This window comes from Cydia pomonella, chromosome 13 (genome assembly GCF_033807575.1).
Source record: "Cydia pomonella isolate Wapato2018A chromosome 13, ilCydPomo1, whole genome shotgun sequence".
Taxonomy (NCBI): domain Eukaryota; kingdom Metazoa; phylum Arthropoda; class Insecta; order Lepidoptera; family Tortricidae; genus Cydia; species Cydia pomonella.
Window position 1 is genome coordinate 14,962,353 of NC_084715.1, and position 18,706 is coordinate 14,981,058.

At 36.6% G+C, this 18,706-nt stretch overlaps 1 protein-coding gene across 1 annotated transcript in view; it reads left to right on the forward strand.

Annotated features, from left to right (window-relative positions):
- Positions 1-16,550, forward strand: part of LOC133524364 (beta-glucuronidase) — a 51,395-nt gene extending 34,845 nt beyond the window's left edge. The window contains exons 4-13 of the mRNA XM_061860343.1: positions 4,659-4,825; positions 6,119-6,261; positions 6,383-6,576; positions 6,975-7,121; positions 7,334-7,506; positions 7,729-7,872; positions 11,164-11,248; positions 11,745-11,921; positions 12,812-12,950; positions 13,224-16,550. Of these exons, the coding sequence (XP_061716327.1) occupies positions 4,659-4,825; positions 6,119-6,261; positions 6,383-6,576; positions 6,975-7,121; positions 7,334-7,506; positions 7,729-7,872; positions 11,164-11,248; positions 11,745-11,921; positions 12,812-12,950; positions 13,224-13,405 (1,551 nt within the window). The 3' untranslated portion in view covers positions 13,406-16,550. The remainder of the gene's footprint in view (positions 1-4,658; positions 4,826-6,118; positions 6,262-6,382; positions 6,577-6,974; positions 7,122-7,333; positions 7,507-7,728; positions 7,873-11,163; positions 11,249-11,744; positions 11,922-12,811; positions 12,951-13,223) is intronic.
- Positions 16,551-18,706: the final 2,156 nt, after the last annotated feature.

Here is an 18,706-nt window from a genome sequence, read left to right on the forward strand (position 1 = left end):
GCAGACCATACAGCGGGTGTATGATGGCCGATGAACGCTGGGTTATCGACGTGAGCATGGGAAGCAATTGTCACTTTTTTCACCGTTTGGTAGAAATTGATAGACGCTGTCATTATCACGCTATCGCGTGGATTACTGCGACCCCTATATCCAGGGCAAAGAGAAGCCTGTCAAATGTACGAAAATAGATACTTGACTTTCCCATTACTGAGGCGTGCTTAATACTGCCTTCTACACGGGAGCTACGCGTGTTGTAATATATGACACCGCCATGGGTCTCCAATTACGCCCTCGTACCATTCGGCAGTCCGTGCAAAATATACGTACCCTAGTTCTAAGTTTTTGCATTTAACGTAAAGTCGTCTTTAATATTAAATACTAATAATAAAAGTTTATACCTAGTAAAAGAAACAAAGATAAATGGACTAGAGAACTTGTCGAGTGGTGCCCAAGATATAACACCAGAAAAAGCGGGCCACAACAGTACAGATGTTCCAACGACCTAAAAAAGACTGGAGGAAAAGCTTGGATGAGTGTTGCAAGAAATAGACCAGAATGGAAGACTTTGGAAGAGGCCTTCGTCAAGGGACGAGTTGGAGTTGCCGATGGAAATGATAAATAATAAATATACTTACAAATGTAAAATCTTCAATAATAAAGGCTAAAGGCATAGTTCTTACGTAAGATTTTTTAAAATTTCTATGAAATTATGACGTTTAAAATAATACTTCTACACTATGCTATCAAACATGGTGCAAAGTTAGACAACTTTAAGCACACATTTATGAAAAATTAAGCACGACAACATTAATCTGCATTTGGCAAATATACCTACTTATCACAATACAACCGGATCACCTTCTAAGTTACTTCTACCTACTCACAGGACATTTTTTAATCTATTTTACGTTCAACATTCTGCGACGATTGGTCACGTTTTTACCCGACAACGCGACGCAAAGGAGAGTAAAATGTGTTTATCAGTCTATGTATGTATGTATGTTCCTTTTTGGCACTCTAAGAGACCAAACGGGTCGGCGAATTTTTAATGATTCTTACATCAATCGATGTGTCTTAATTGCCCGAGTAAAGACAATAATAATTAAATAATATGGCGCCAATTAGGCAAGATTTCGACATTCGTTTGTTTTTGTTTGTATGTTTTCAAAAGTCACATTGAATTGATATTAACTTAAGTCTAAGACTATTATTTTATCATTGTCATTTAGGTCATTACAAAATAACAATGCAACAAAGACAAAGGACAAGGGTCAAACAAAACTGTGTTCACGTCTTTCCTGTAGACATACCCAAAAGTTCAGGGCTTTCACCTGAAAATTCTCTCTCAGCAGCTCGAACAAGGGTAATATGCTGCTTAAAAACAGTGAACAAAATCGCATTTTAACGATCTCTACTATAGTTGACAAATAGTAGTATCCGCAATTCGGACCGTATCTTACAAAGTTTTTTTTTTACAAAAGAAAGTTGTCGATTGAACTGTCAATTGATGTTCGTTATTAGTTTGTATTCTTTTGTTGTAATTTCTTTAATTATGTTTTATTGCGGTAATTAAACTTAATTGTTAGAATACCTTAAGAAAACATGAGTGAATTAGTGACACAGACCAACCAAGGCGGTTTTCTGTGATTAGTGATGAAGAAGGAGTACATTTTTCAGAATATATTGATTTAAACCAACACGATTTCCTACAATTCCTCGCCAGTCTGCCTGTGACCACGAACGTAACGTCACGTTCGAAACGTCAGGCCATATAATAAACGTAAGTTTACGCGATTAAGTCCCGTATTAGTTTTTCAGGTTGTATTTTTACCTTCCAAATATGTTTTCACTGCTGATGTGAAAAGTTTTGTGTACTACACGATATCAAAGTTATTTACATCACGTACGCTTTTGAGTCCCTTACTGTGCTCAAGATTCTAAATTAGATTCTTCTCTATATATAATCTATTATAAACTCTTTCACTTGCACGGGACTCAGAATAAGCACTCGAAGAATTATCAAACTTTACTCTCTTGTTGTACAAATAACTATTTATAGCCCTTAACTTATGGGTATGTCTACAGGAAAGACGGGAAAACAGTTTTGTGTTTGACCCACAAAGTAATTTATATTGCTTGCTGATTCCGTTATGGTATGTTCCATAACATACCTAAACTCAATAATGCCACTCCTTTTAACATGTGTAGCTTGAGTGTAAATGTTAATTTAAGGAATAAATAAAATAAACTAAATTTCTTTTCTGATCAAATCGGTCGATATAAAAATATACCTACGAGTAGTGAAATAGGTTACTTTACTGCTGCAAATACATTGAAATAATATGGAAATAGCCTTCATTAGTCAATTCAGTTGACACCGTACAACATAGATACGAATAAGAGCCAAGCTAAATTACGAGTTAAAATTTACTTTCGTACTAAAACGGCATGTCTCGATAAACTTTACAACCGTCGCTATCCTTATCGATTTAGTTCATTACCTAAAACTGTTGTAATACCTACGATCAACTCGCCTATTTTAGACATATGAACACCTTGTCTTAAAAACTGTAACCAATAAATACAATTTTTTTGTGAATCTCAGGTTTTCGGAAGATATATTATAATATTAGATTTAATGCTATTTGTATGTATGTATGTATGTATGTATGTATGTATAAACTCTTTATTGTACAAAACACAAAACATAAATATGGCACAGGATAAGAAGTACAAAGGCGAACTTATACCTTTTTGATCCCTTTTTATTTGATTTGTGATTTCCAATCTATGCCTTGTCTAGACCTTTTATCACTCGTATTAAGTATATTATTAAGTGTACTAAAAGGATCTTTTTTTTTTGCAATATGTATGCTTGATTAGGTCTTAGGTATTTCAACTACCAGCTTGGTTTCTGATCACATAACTAATACAAGCAAACTTAGGCAAACACAAGCAAACTTATTAGGTATTAAGTATTTCAGACATATACTATGTTTTCATTTAAGGAAAATTCAATTTTGTGATGTTAATATCTATCCGGTCAATTCATATTTGACCTAACTATTTCACATTTGGCTACGCATTTTTAGAGTTATACGTGTCGTTCTCGGTATAAATATATACTTAGTCAGGTCATAAGTTCTGTCACAAAGGTCTTGACTTCAGTGATAAAATTTAATTCAAAGCATTTAATAAAAAAGTAAGCCATGATTTTAAAGCTTGTTTTATACTGATTAAAACGTAATATAATTGTTTTAAAATTTAGACCCCGACTTTATTTACGACTTATTTACTTTATGATTGTCGTTAAACGCGAATGCGGCTGGACTGTGAACAACTAATATAATTGGTACAATTGTTTATTTGTGAGAAACTACTTTATTAGAACGTTATTTTATCACCCGCATTTAGTATTCTATCCTTCAAATTTAGCTTATGGTACTTTTCAGTAACACGCTTATTTTTTATTGAATTGATAGGATGGCAATCCAATGAGTAGGTTTGGTAAAACATGTACAGTTGCAATTTTAGTAGTTCAATACACATAAATTATATTTCGAAAGAAAGATAAAAGATCTTTTGTTTTATGTAATATTCAACCAAGTACAAAATATTTTTTAAGAAAAAAAAAAACGACTTCTATCGCCCTCATTGAAGTCGGTTTTTTTTTCTCCCTCGCCTGTCTCCCTAGACCGGTGAATGAACGATTATGGATTATTGATTTTGGATTTCATACAATGAAATTAAAAAGACAGCGTCCTGCGCCTAATTATATAGAAAAGGAGGTAACATGTATTTTTTTTTCACTGCACCTACCTTGACACATTTTAGATTTGCCCTATGGTTGACTGGTAAGATATATATATGTATATATATGTATATATATATATATAATAGGGTATTCGACTGTATTTAAAATAAATTCTTTCACACCATGCATTAAATAAAGCACCAGATAATTATTACAAAAACTAAATAGGATAGAAATATAAAAATGTGCCTTGAAAACCTAACTGCTTGACAAACATGCAAAGAAAACAAATTGCCAAACGTGAACTATGCATCATTGAAGAGTTCCGTTCTGTTCATCATCAGCAGTTCCACTTCATCAAATGTCACTTCTACAAATGTTAATACTTGATTTGTTGATGAAAATTCTAAAATCTAATTAGCTTAACAAACACAGCGAAGAGGACAAATCGCCAAACGTGTACTATGCGTCGTTGAATAGTTCCATTCTGTTCATTATCAGCAGTTCCACATCATCAAATGTCACTTTTTTAAATGTAAATGCTTGATTTGTTAAAGAAAATATAAAAATCACTAAATGTACGCCTTTCATACTTGAAGAGTTCCCTCGATTCCTCATGGACCCCATCGTCAGAACTAGAACTTGACAAAAAATTGTCTTGAAAATCTAATTAGCTTAACAAACACAGCGAAGAGGACAAATCGCCAAATGTGTACCATGCGTCGTTGAAGAGTTCCATTCTCATCATCATCAGCAGTTCCACTTTATCAAATGTGACGTTAAATTATATTGCAAGTATTTTAGCATTAAATAAGCTTTCAATAATAGGAGATCTGGACCAATTTCTTTTTTATCATTAAAAATCTTTGTGACAAAACTTATAGGGGTCAATTTTCTTTTTCAGTGGATAAACGGCATCTCGCTAGCATACCACGAGATTGGGCACTTACCTTTTGAAGTGGAGATCACCGACTACGTCCGGTACAACGGCAGCAACCTCCTCACCGTGGTGGTGGACAACACGCTGCTGAATGACACCGTCCCGCAGGGCGCCATCACTGAATTACAGACGTTAGTCATATTACTCATATTCTCTCATAGATAGATCAGCGGCTTCCATTTCTTAAATGCGACCCTCTTTAAACTGGAAGGGTTCGTCCACACATGGAATACTGTTCTCATCTATGGGCAGGGGCATGGGGCACCCCAGTACCAGCTTCTCCCTCTGGACCGCAACCAATGAAGAGTGACTCGCATTGTCGAATGCCAGCATATTTCGGATCAGCCTGACTCTTTAGCGCTGCGTACAGATGAGGCTTCGCTCTGCATTTTCTATCGTATGTATAACGGGGAGTGCTCCGAGCAATTGTTCGGATTAATCCCTGCCCTGCCGCTTCTAGGTTTGAAAGACCTTTGCAACGATACCCCGCACTGTAGGGTTGAAGCACTTTACGTGTAGGGGAGGTACCCTAAAAAAATTAAATGTTTTTAGGGTACTTTGTCAGCTTTATTGATTTATATGTCCATGCCAAATTTCATCTTTCTAGCACTAACGACCACGAAGCAAAGCCTCGGACAGACAGACAGACAGACGGACATGGCGAAACTATAAGGGTTCCTATTCCTAGTTGACTACGGAACCCTTAAAAGGGATATTACCAAGGAAAACAACACGGCTCTGTTAATGTACGGACAAGTAAAAACTTTCAACAATAAAAGTCTCATGCACTTTTATTATATGATAAAAATAAACTAGATTAAACATTACTATTCTGGTTCCCATTACTGACTCATTTGGTCTACATGTGTAAAAATTATAAGTATAACTCCACTGCACCGGGGCTCGTACCTTTTCTATTTTACAGCAGATAGACGGTATCTTATTAATACATGACCTCTGACGACGTTATCGTTATACGCCTTAGACGCTTGAAAATTGAAGATAATTCATAATTCAAATGCAGATTACAACGGCCTTGGCATACAAACTGATAATTCGGACATGGCAAACAAAAGTCAAATTACTCATTTTGACTTTTCATTGTTAACGAAAGTGTTTGACATTCTTAATATTTAAGTAGGTAGTTGATTTTAATTTCAAATGCAGGTAACTACAATAGACTTGACCTTCAAAGTCTTCAAACAGATGTTTTCGTTTAGCTAAATAACTCGAAAACTTTCTATTGTATAGCGAAGTGCCCAAAGAGCAATTAAAGTAATATGTGTTTTCGAAAATGGTTACTCAGGTACCGCCAATGTGAATTCGGTGGGTGCAGACTATTCATAAGAACTGGTTGTGTGTACCTGTACCTAAATATCAAGGGCCCATATCCTGATAAATATATTGTTTAATATGGTATCCAGAAACCAGACGTTCCGGCTCAAGCAGTCATACACTTTCGACTTCTTCAACTACGCCGGCATCCACCGCTCTGTGTTCCTGTACAGCACGCCGCAGGCCTACATCGATGACGTCATCGTCAACACCGATATACAGGGGCTCACTGGTAGTTATAGTATTATTATTTAGTTGAAGTTTATAATCATCATTTATTTTATGCTCGGCTTCCTATTTTTAGTACTTTGTATCATGAAAACTTATGTTGCCCAACAATTTCATCTATTCAGGTTTTGTGGTATACAACATCACGTTCAAAGGATCCGACGCAAGCAACATTATATGTCTCGTCCAACTGTTTGACAAGAACGACACGCAAGTGGTGGCAGCGCAGGATTGTGCCGGGCTGCTGGAAGTCGGCAACGCCAACTTCTGGTGGCCTTACTTGATGGATCCTAATCCTGGGTACTTGTACACTATGAAGGTACGCTCTTCTCTTTATTTTTGTGACTGAAATAATATATAGGTGTAAATACAGTGTAAATATCTCTAAATGTCAGAACTAAATGACTTATATCAAATTATCCTTAGAGATGTATAGAGTCTCTAAGAGTCAAAATTACGGAAATCGGAAGCGCAAAGTTCATTATGCATATTTATACATTTAATACCTATCTACTTTCTTCACTTCGCACTTATTGAAACGTTCACTTACCTTCTCCTGAGTAATCGTTTGTAGATTTATGCAATTGTCTTGCTATCGTTATATCCTGATCATGTTTATGACCAACATACCTATATGGTCATACAATTCATTCATAATTTATCTATGCAATTTTGCATCTCCCTATACCTTCCAAATGGATAAGTTGTTGGTTACAGGCCACATTGATAGGGCCTCGAGGCGAAGTAGTAGACACCTACTACCAGAAAATTGGCATCAGGACCGTGACGTGGACCAACACCAGTGTTTTCATCAACGACAAGCCTTTATATCTACGAGGCTTCGGAATGCATGAGGATTCTGATGTAAGTTTTACCCTGCTACCTACTACTTAGAAAAGTTAAACTTGGCATAGCTTATAAACTGGATATACATAAGATACTGCGGGCTTGTAGTAACGAAAGCCTCAAGGAGCAAAGTACATTTCCCTCAATGAATTTTCTACTGCAGCTGTATTTTTATAAAGCTGTTTTTGAAATCATTTGTCTGCTATTAATAAAATAAATGTCATTTCTAGTTACGGGGGAAAGGCTGGGACCCAGTGTTGTGGATCAAAAACTTTAATCTCATCCGATGGGTGGGCGCCAACGCGTTCCGCACCTCGCACTACCCGTATGCCGAGGAGATCTACCAACTCGCCGACGAGCAGGGCATTATGATCATCGATGAGTGCCCTAGCGTGGACACCAAGTAAATATGGAGTTCTTTCTTCCATATCCTTAATTATTGAAGATCGTTATTGTTGTATATAGTTGTATTCTGCATATCAGTTCCTGATCAGATCTGTGTCTATTTCCAAATAAAACAAATTTTATTTATAATAGTGTTTGAAGTAAGTAGTCTGAAATACGGGATTAGAAATAATGTTTTGTAAGACAAGTTGGGCGCTAAAAGATACGCTTTATAATACAGTTACTTCGCGGACTCGCTGCTCGCCAAGCACAAGCAGTCACTGAAGGAACTGATCCACCGTGACAAGAACCACCCCAGCGTGATCATGTGGTCTATCTCGAACGAGCCGAGATCGCAGATGAAGGGCGCTGATTATTACTTCGGGTTGGTACGCTTGTTTATCCTTTTCTGTATGTTGATTTCGTTCCGATTACAACTTCCGTTCAAATATAATATAAAAAACTGGTCAAGTGCGAGTTCGTTTTACTCGCGCACCTAGGTAAAAGACTTTTGAACAGATTTACCTATACTAAGTATAATTGTGTACATCGCCACCTATCGGCAAATTGTCTCCCTAATTTGCGCGATGTAATCAGGCTGACGCAACTAGGAACAAAGTTTTGTATGGAGTTTGTTTCGCAAATCTTTGCCAACGAAGAGAAAGAAAACGTCAGTGCTATTTATTCTGTCAATCAGTACATCAGGCTTCAATGTTTTGCTCGGGTATTTCGTGCAATTTCTTTTTTATTTAGTTATAAAATTTAAAATAGTGAACCGTGATCAGAGTAAAGAGCGAGTTTGTTAGAATGCCACCGAGAAAACGGTTTACTAAGTGTGAAATATGTAGCAAGCGAGCCACTCGACAAAATCAAAAGGGATTTTATGGCGAAATTTCCCTTGGATGAAGACCGGTAAGTATTGCTTTAGATACTTTTGACCTTATTTTGGTGCAGCAGGCTTTAAACACATCCGAAAATATGATATTTTATATTCTTTTTAGTTGTGAACTAGGGATGTACTAAAACTATCGATAACTGTATTTGTATATCAGTGTAAATAATTAAATAAAATATGTGAAGTTTCCTGAGAACTTGCATGCAATAATAATATGACACATAATTAATTCGTTGAATATTTTCAATGGAAAATTATCTATCATCTATGCATTAAAGGTCATTATTTAAAAAAAATCTAGTAATTATTTAATATATTAACCTGAAATGTTAGTAAATTAATCTCTGTTTTTATGATAAATAAAAAAATAATATGGGACATTATTACTCAAATTGACTTAGTCCCATAGTAAGCTCAATAAGGCATGTGTTGTGGGTACTTAAACAACGATATATACATGTAAATACATAGAAAACACCCATAGTTCAGGAACAAATATTTATGCTCATCACACAAATAAATGCCTGTACCAAGATTTGGAACCTGGGGCCATCGGCTTCATAGGCAGGGTTACTGCCCACTAGGCCAGACCGGTTTTCATAATTAACAGACATACTTATAAATATATAAAAAGTTAGAGCATTGATATATTGATAGGGTTGTTGATAACTGGATGCCAAAAAACATGATTTATAGATGCATATTAGCGCTAAATAATCAGATGATCATGTCATCAATTAAGTTGATTAGTTGTCAAGCGGACCCCAGGCTCCCATGAGCCGTGGCAAAATGCCGGGATAACGCGAGGAAGAAGAAGATGTCATTAGCAAACACTTGGAATATAAGCTGTATATAAAGTCATGTTTCCAAGGCTGTATGTTTTCAGATGCAGGCAGTGGGTCAAATTTGTTGGGAACGAAGACCTGATACATTTTCCCATAAAAAACGGAACCCTTATAGATTCGTCATGTCCGTCTGTCTGTCCGATTATGTCACCGCCACTTTTTTCCGAAACTATAAGAGCCATACTGTTCAAACTTGGTAAGTAGGTGTATTCTATGAACCGCATTAGGATTTTTACATAAACATAGAAAAAAACAATAAATTTTGGGGGTTCCCCATACTTAGAGCTGAAACTCAAAAAATCTTTTTTCATCAAACCCATACGTGTGGGGTATCTATGGATAGGTCTTTAAAAATGATATGGAGGTTTCTAATATCATTTTTTTCTAAACTGAATAGTTTGCGCGAGAGACACTTCCAAAGTGGTAAAATGTCCCCCCCCCCCCCCCCCCGTAACTTCTAAAATAACAGAATGAAAAATCTAAAAAAAATATATGATATACATTGCCATGCAAACTTCCACCGAAAATTGGTTTGAACGAGATCTAGTAAGTAGTTTTTTTTAATACGTCATAAAATTAAAAAAAAAAATATTTCATCAAACCCATACGTGTGGCGTATCTATGGATACGTCTTCAAAAATGATATTTAGGTTTCTAATGTAATTTTTTTCTAAACTGAATAGTTTGCGCCGGAGACACTTCCAAAGTGAAAAAAATTATGTCCCCCCCCCCTCTAACTTCTGAAATAACAGAATAAAATTTAAAAAAAAAATATATGATATACATTACCATGCAAACTTCCACCGAAAATTGGTTTGAATGAGATCTAGTAAGTAGTTTTTTTTAATACGTCATAAAATAAAAAAGCCCCCCCCCCCTGTAACTTCTAAAATAACAGAATGAAAAATCTAAAAAAAATATATGATATACATTACCATGCAAACTTCCACCGAAAATTGGTTTGAACGAGATCTAGTAAGTAGTTTCTTTAATATGGTACGGAACCCTTTATCGAGTCCGACTCGCACTTGGCCGCTTTTTTGTTAATTTAAAAAAGTTACCAAGATAGAGGTCTGATTATATTTTTCCTGTCAAATTTATAGTAATGTTAATATTATGTAAAAAGTTCATAATTTTTCGTCGGTAAACTTCGGAGATAAGGGGGGAGGGCGGTATTTTTTTCACATTTTCCTTCATATTTTATTCTCTATGAAAAAAAAAGAAAAACTGTTTTCGAATGTACATTTTGAAATTTTGCTCCCTCTTCATATTGGACATTTTCCATAGTTAATAAAAAAAAATACTTTCAATGTGTCTGGGTTAGCGTTGTTCATAACTATTCCAAATTTCAAATCGATGGCTTAAGTGGTTCTCGAGATATTTAGCGATGTGACAGACAGACAGACGGATGGACAGAGTCGCACCATAATGGTTCCTCTTGTACCTTTTTGGTACGGAACCCTAAAAATGTTCACTCTTGGGGAAAAGTAAGCCAAATTTGAACCTTTAAAGTAAAGCTACACCTACACTTACTCGTATCAGGGCGCGGTGCTGGGCTGTTTCCAAGAATTTGCATAGGCTAGGCCAGGGGTTCCCAAAGTGTGCGCCGCGGCGCCCTGGTGCGCCGTAGAAAGTAAAGAGGGGCGCCGTGAGTTCTATCATTATCCGAAACCACAAATATTCGCGGGTACCTATTTGAGCGCTCGCATCGGTAAATAATATAGCGTCGTGTCACTCTTTTTCGACCGTGATTTTAAATTTACAAGGGCGCCGTTGCAAAATACTAAACTTGTAACTGCGCCGCATGTTGAAAAAGATTGGGAACCCCTGGGCTAGGCTCATAACTTTTCGTCCAGAGTAAATTAAACCTCTCTGGAATTAGGGTATGCACAATTTCCTATCACTGTGATCTACGTGTAATATTTCGTTTTTTCAGAGAAGTCGTGAGACACGTGAAATCCATGGATCTTTCGAGGCCAGTCACCATAGCTATTGCACAGAGTTATATATACGATAAATCTGTAAGTCTTTTCAATTATGATACTTGTTTCATTGTTTTTTTTATTATTTATTTATATAATATTTCTGTAGAATACCAACTCCGAGACTGCGAGATAACACATGATATCATCGGTATCAATCCTCTACCAGAATGTTACAAAAAATAACCCCGTGTTCTGTAAAGGACGTTTGAACTATATCTTGATCATGACACCAAACAGACTATGATAAAAACGAATAAGTAGGTTTGAAACGGTCGATTACGCACCGCTGCGAAGCGCGGCCATGATCAACAATGTTATAGTTCGTGTCATCCACGATGACGCGCAAATTTGTCAAATCTAACCTTTAATAACATGTCAATACGAATCAAGGCCAGCGTCGTCGTGAATGACACGATCTGTAGTATTTATTATAATTTGTTCAGAAACTGGGTACTCTCATGGTACTCTCTGTATTCAGCTGTAGTCAGCTATTTGGTGTTGATGTTATGCTTCATGAGTATTTTATTTGCAGGCGCAGTATCTCGACGTGATAAGCTTCAACCGATACAACGCGTGGTACCATGACCCGGGCACATTGGAGATCATTGCGGGCAACGTCATCGAAGAAGCAACCGCTTGGCACCGCAAGCATAACAAGCCCGTGCTTATGTCCGAATACGGGGCTGACTCCCTCGCTGGACTACACTTCGTGAGTGCCAATTATTGGGTCATTTGCGACACTGGGGAAAAGGCTCTGTCTTAGCAACTAACTCAACTGTTGATCTATTATGAGTGGTGAAATCCTGCAATAGACCAAAAACTTTACTGGATCATCAGTCTCATAGCTTTCTTTCCGGGGCCGCCGAATGTTGACTATGCTCCTCAATTAAACCAATTTATTCTCCTTCGATGCTTTGGGCCTGAAGTCCGACTTTGGCCGTATTTTGGTTCAGGGGTTTATGGGCAATTTGATTTGGTCGATTCCTGATCCTGACTGATTACCAATGAGCGGAATTCTTCATAGCAAAAATCAAACTGTCAGAGGGAATGACCTAACTGTTTTATCGACTTATCGATGTTACGGAATAATATCGCATTAGGTATCCATAATCAACTTAAAAGATTATTCTGTAACATTTGACCTCTTTGATAAGCAACTTGCATCTCCGTATTAAAGTAAATCATGTCAGCGTCACATATGTCATTTATGTCACTTGAGTTTTCATGAGTGATTTCCGTGCCGTGTTACTAAAATGGTTAATCTTAAAAGAAAACAATAAAAAAATGGATACAGAAAGATTCTTATTTCAGTTTCAAAGAAGATTCTTCCACAATATATTGCTCTAAATGTTACGTTCATTTACATCATAAAAGTATTTTGTTTTATTCTTTACTATTATACCAAAATACAGTGGCGGTCAGCTAACTAGGGACACCTGTGTTTCGTTAAGTGACAAATATTTATCGATAAGTCGATAAAACAGTTAGGTCAATCCCTCTGACAGTTTGATTTTTGCTATGAAGAATTCCGCTCATTGCTGATTATCATTATATCATGCATATGTATAATGCCTATACCTACACTTTTACTAATTGCAGTTACCGGAATACATCTGGTCAGAAGAGTACCAAGTGGGCGTAATGTCAGAGCACTTTAAGGCGTTTGACCAGCTGCGTCAAGCAGGTTTCTTCGTAGGAGAGTTTATTTGGAACTTTGCAGACTTCAAGACTGCACAGAGTGAGTCATTTTTACTATTTCGGCCGCAACTTTTGTTTGTGTTTGTGCACATTAAGTACTTAATACATTTTTAAAGGGCGCTCAAAAAATGACTTCCATGTGGAAACTTTTTAGGACCAATAACGACACAGTTACGTTTACTGCGTAGGTTTCATACATAAGTCACAACAGACATTCAAACCACCTTGGTCATTTTACCATACTGACTTAGCTTATGCGATGAATAGCGCACCGGTCGATCCCGAGATTATTCCTACATTCGTCCTTTTCCAGCATATACCCGCGTCGGCGGCAATTGCAAAGGCATCTTCACGCGCGCCCGGCAGCCCAAGATGTCCGCGCACCACCTGCGCCGCCGCTACCACGCGCTCGCCGCCGCCGACGACGGCGCGCCGGCACTGCCGCAGCCCTACTACGTCAGCGACCTGACGAGGGCGAGGCATGACGAGCTCTAGGAGCCATCACCTCGTTGAAACCATACTAACACAACTCGCCTTAAGATACTTAGCTATATACGAGTGTTGCATACCTACTTTTAGCTCCAGACGCCGTGCGATGTGTACTACGAGGCTCTGAAGCTGGCATCCCGTAGAATAGAAAACCGGCAAAGATTTTCCTTCTCCGCGTTCAATTCGCCCCCTGGCACTGATGGGCGGCCGACAGAAAACAACTGTTGCGAGAAAAACAATAAATTATTTTGTTTCATCATAACTTAGTGAGAGCTGTGAGATGAGAGCTCTATAGCTGTTGTTGATGATGTTGATGTTGCTGCCTCATGGATACGCCCAGACAGACATTTTTTCCTTTCCAAACTTGTTAAAGTAAACCAAGATATTTTTTAAGACGCCGTTACAAACGTGTAGCACGAAATAATTCAGATGGCCAGTTGTGTTAGCTCCAGTGGTAGTCATTACAGTCCCTACTGCAATAGATAATCGTGTACCTACTTACATACATATGTAGCACTTCATAAGGTTATTAAAGAAAAGGTTGGGTAAAGCCGACTTTGCGGACGCTTTAAAAAAATAGTTGGAATTATTAAACTGTCAATAATTTATTCACCTAATAGGTATTAAGTGTCGAGGCACTAAGAGAGAGAAAAGACCTCGGTGCTGGCACCTTATATAATAACATCATCTTTATCCGACTAGAACGACATTATATGTAAGAAAGTATTTTTTTTCTGTTAACTTATTTGTTAACCTACTCTCTCTCTCTCTCATAAGACTTTTTTATCAAACCAAATAAAAATTGTCTATAATTTTATAAGAGCAGAGATCTATATCATCTTATTGAGGTACATTAAGCATTTCTGCCATTTAAATCTTACCAAAATAATAATTATAAGTAGATAGTTAATGCAATTTTTAGCATAAGTGAATACTGAATAGAAAACCTCACAAATGTTAGAACGATATGCGGTTTTATTTAAATAGCCATTATTCATATCCTCATGTGCATGTCAATTAAAAGCCCATATATGTACATCACTTGCAGAAGGCCCGTCCAGATCCAGACCGGATGATCAAATCGACCGATTTGATTAGAAAATCATTGGCATCAATCTCATCTAGCTAACTTTTAGATTTATGGTGACATTCAAGCGCTCTAAATTAATAAAAATGCCCCCTCAACGCACATACTAGCGTTCTTTTGGTATTCTTGTCATATTAAATTTTTGACGACCGGTTTGGCCTAGTGGTTAGTGACCCTGCCTACGAAGCTGATGGTCCCGGGTTCAAATCCTGGTAAGGGCATTTATTCGTGTGATGAGCATGGATATTTGTTCCTGAGTCATGGGTGTTTTCTATGTATTTAAGTATTTATAAATATTTATATTTTATATATATCATTGTCTAAGTACCCTCAACACAAGCCTTATTGAGCTTACTGTGGGACTTAGTCAATCTGATGTGTAATAATGTCCTATAATATTTATTTATTATTTATTTATTTATTATTATTAAATTTTACAATCGAATCAAATGGGATCGGTGACCAATGACATTTTTGCGTCCACGCCACCTGATTTGATAGGAGAATTTAATTATATTGAGCAAATAATTGTCCCATCTGGACTGGCCTTGTCACCTCTCATAGCGGACCTTTTTTCTCGGCAACTAATCGCGTTGATGGTGGACAAACTAAATGTATGTCGAAAATAATAAAAACTTTTGTGGGTCATATTTTCAATCTGTTTAAGTACCTATTTTGTTTTAAACAACATCTAATTAATTCAAATCAGACGCAGGCAGCCAAGCCTTGAACTAATACGTACAGATGTAGTGAATAATCCTTTTTCATCGTATTTTCACGAAAACGTACGAACGTGTCATGCTATTTCAGTCTGTCTCAGTACAAAGAGTACTGAGGTTGACAGCATGATAAATACGAACATTTCTAGGAAAACACGAAGGGAAAGGATTATTCACTTCATCTGTAGTGTGAATGTATATTATTCCTACCTACCAATCGTCTCAGCTAAGCTAAATTATATATGCATGAATTTATAAGTACTTTAGTATATAAGTAGGTAATTATAGGTACCTCATAAGTACTAACATTATGCGCGCTACCCGGGTGGGTGTCATGTACTGACTACATCCAACTAACATCTTCTGTAATGCACATGACTTTTAATGTTGAATAAATTAAATGAAATGAAATAAGTACCTAGAATTATTTGACAGACTTCAAAATGAAGTTTAGAGTCAGACCATGCTAAGTTGGCAGCGATTTTAATAGCCTAGCCTGTGCAAGTATTAAGTAAACGTCTTAATTTCATAGATGTTTGAAGTTTAAAATAACACTTGCACTGGTTGTGCTGTCCAAATCGCTGCCAACTTATCTTGGTCTGACTTTACAATTTACAATTACCGCTACATCAAATAGTCACATCATCGGTATATTATTTCCTCCACCACGCACTTCCCACAAAGTTATTTGCAAGATGTTGGTAATGGCAGTCAATGGTAGTTTTTCCATGAGTACATTGTTTTTCATGCGTATCGTGAGAACTTGAATGATCGTTGTATTACTCCAAAAAAAATGTTGTTGATAAGTACCTAATTAAAGACATTAAATTAATGTGTTCATTTTATATATCCATTTAATGTTGTAAATATTACTTCTATAGTGAATAGGTAATATAGTTTGGCAAGCATTTCCGTCAGTAGAAAAAGCCGGCAAATTAAAAAAAAATGGTGCGGAGAGCTCTCCTCCCACGCAAAATTTGAATTTCATACCTTTTTCTACTGATAAAGTTGTCAGTGTGTAATTACATAGTCCTCTTCAATTAAAGATAGGTCTTTCTGTATTTTATTGAGTGCCACGAATTTAATATTTACCTAAATTGTTGTTTAAAATATCGAATTAGAGTTAAATATGTGCAAGCGTTACTTTGTAAATTAATCACTGTATTAAGTTCAAAATACTAATTAAATAATAATACAATGTAACATAAATTATGTTACACTTTACACACTTAAAATAAGCATTTTGAACTTAGTTTAGCAATAATATTATATTATTACCACTCAACAAGTTTTAATAGAGGTATACATTGACTATACCCAAATAAAGTACAAAAATATATTTCGAGTATTTGTTATCATTGCTACCTTTATTTTCATGATTGTTTTCATTTGGGACCTTGGTTCAAAAGTTGCAGCAGAATTATTGTTTTTTTTTTCTTTCCAAGCGATTAAATCCGAAAAAAAGACCCATAGTCGTTTTAAAAGACGTATTCAACGGTACCCCACATTAATACCTATAGGGTAGAAGCCAAATATTTCTTTGTTTTACAAGGGGGCAAAGTTGTTGTTTAACCGCTCGTGCTAATATTGATACCCGAGCAAGCGAAAGATTCCAAAATTGAACCACAGCGTAGCGAGTGGTTCGAGAAGTGGAATCCAGAGCGTTGCGAGGGTTTCAAGGCACGAGGGTTTAACAAACTTTGCCTCCGAGTGAAACAACATTTTTTACCAAACCAACGCGAGGAAAATACTAACTATGAAATACCAAAAAAAAAAAAAACAATACAAATCCAAATGAACTTAATTAAAAATGTATCATCCAAAATCATCATTTAAAAGTCAATTCTACCAGCTAACATAAGGAAACTACTCAAAATTTGCATCTGATTACTTTGCCCCACATGTGGGTAAACTTTCTCATTAGTTTTTGAACAATCAAGAGGGTCTTTACCAGTTGGTGTGGTGAAAAAAAAATCCCCACTTTTCGTGTAGGATAGCTACCCAAAAAAATGCAGGCGCGAAGATTTAACTTCCCATATAAATTTTGAATTTCGCGCCTTTTTTCCCACTGAAAAAGTGGGTGTGTCTGAGTAATAGGGTTGTTTCCAATTTTTGGAAACGCTTATAATACGTTCTATATTAACTAAACGTTGCCCTAAAATTCAACTTTTACCTTAAAAACGGCTTTAAATATGTTAAATTAACAAAATATATTTTGACACATGCTTTCGCGCCCAAAACGCTCTTTGAAAATTGTGTGACGTCACAGTTTACGGTTTGACACATAACTATGTACACACCAGTACCCCTAGTGTAACTTTGATCGACATCATAACGTGACGAACGCGTTTGCGTTAAGTCTCATTTTGTATAGGATTTTGAGGTTCCAAAACGTCCCGCTTGGCGCGCTCTTTCGAAATCCAATACAAAATGAGACTAAACGCAAACGCGTACGTCACGTTTGGAAATCGAATTTATTTACACAAGGGGTACAGGGGGGGCGACTATGGAGTGTGGAATAAATTCCACACTTCATAGGGGCGAAACTTAGAAATGTAGTTAACATTAGTAAAGATGGCGGCGATTTATATTAATTTGATATGAACTTATAATTTGTCTATTAATTTTAAAGTGCAGAGCAGAGTAAAATCGGAGCAAACACGAGTCAAATTCAAATAGGGAAATTAGAATCCCAATAGTTCCAAAGTTGGAGGTTTAAAATTGTAACAGTATTCAAGGCAATGCCGGGAGGTTTCGATATGTTCGAAGGTAAGACGAAAATACCATCCTCCTAAGCGCTCATGCAGCGATGAAAACAAGCGATGATTATTTTAATTTACGACAAACATGTCCGATGACACTGCCAAGATTTGTGCAACTTGATTCCGCTAAGTTAGACGAGATAGAGTCCATCTATGGAGGTACATGCGTAGACAAGACATACGTCCTATGCTTGAAATTCAGTAGTACACGAAAGACCCGAACCACGACATCATTACTCATGTGTTTATTTTAAAGAATATCTGGAGCGAATTATTTACGGAGCTAGAGAGCGAGACGAAATTACCAGGAATTCTCCTAATGTGCACTTTACCAGTCCTTACTTCACCCCCGGAATATCTTGAATTCAAGTCCAGTTGGATGTTAAAGTCAAAGAAGAAACGCTCAGTTCAGAACTAGGCAAGTCAGTTATGTGCACATGAAAGAGTTCAAAGTCAGACTGAGACACAAGTCACAGAAGACGAAGCTAATGCAGCATTGTACACAAAGATGAACAAATGTAAAAAGAAGAACAATTCCAAACAGACTCAGAAGCTGCAAGTACTTAAAACACCTAGTCTATTACTATCTTGTATACCAAATTGAAAGCAATAAAATATATACTTGCATTACTATAAAGTATTTATTTTTTTGATTCCATACTTTTAAAACTTTACTACACAATATTAGGTCTACTTGAGCGGCTTACAAGTTAGTATTTTGTTTGATATCTTGTAAACA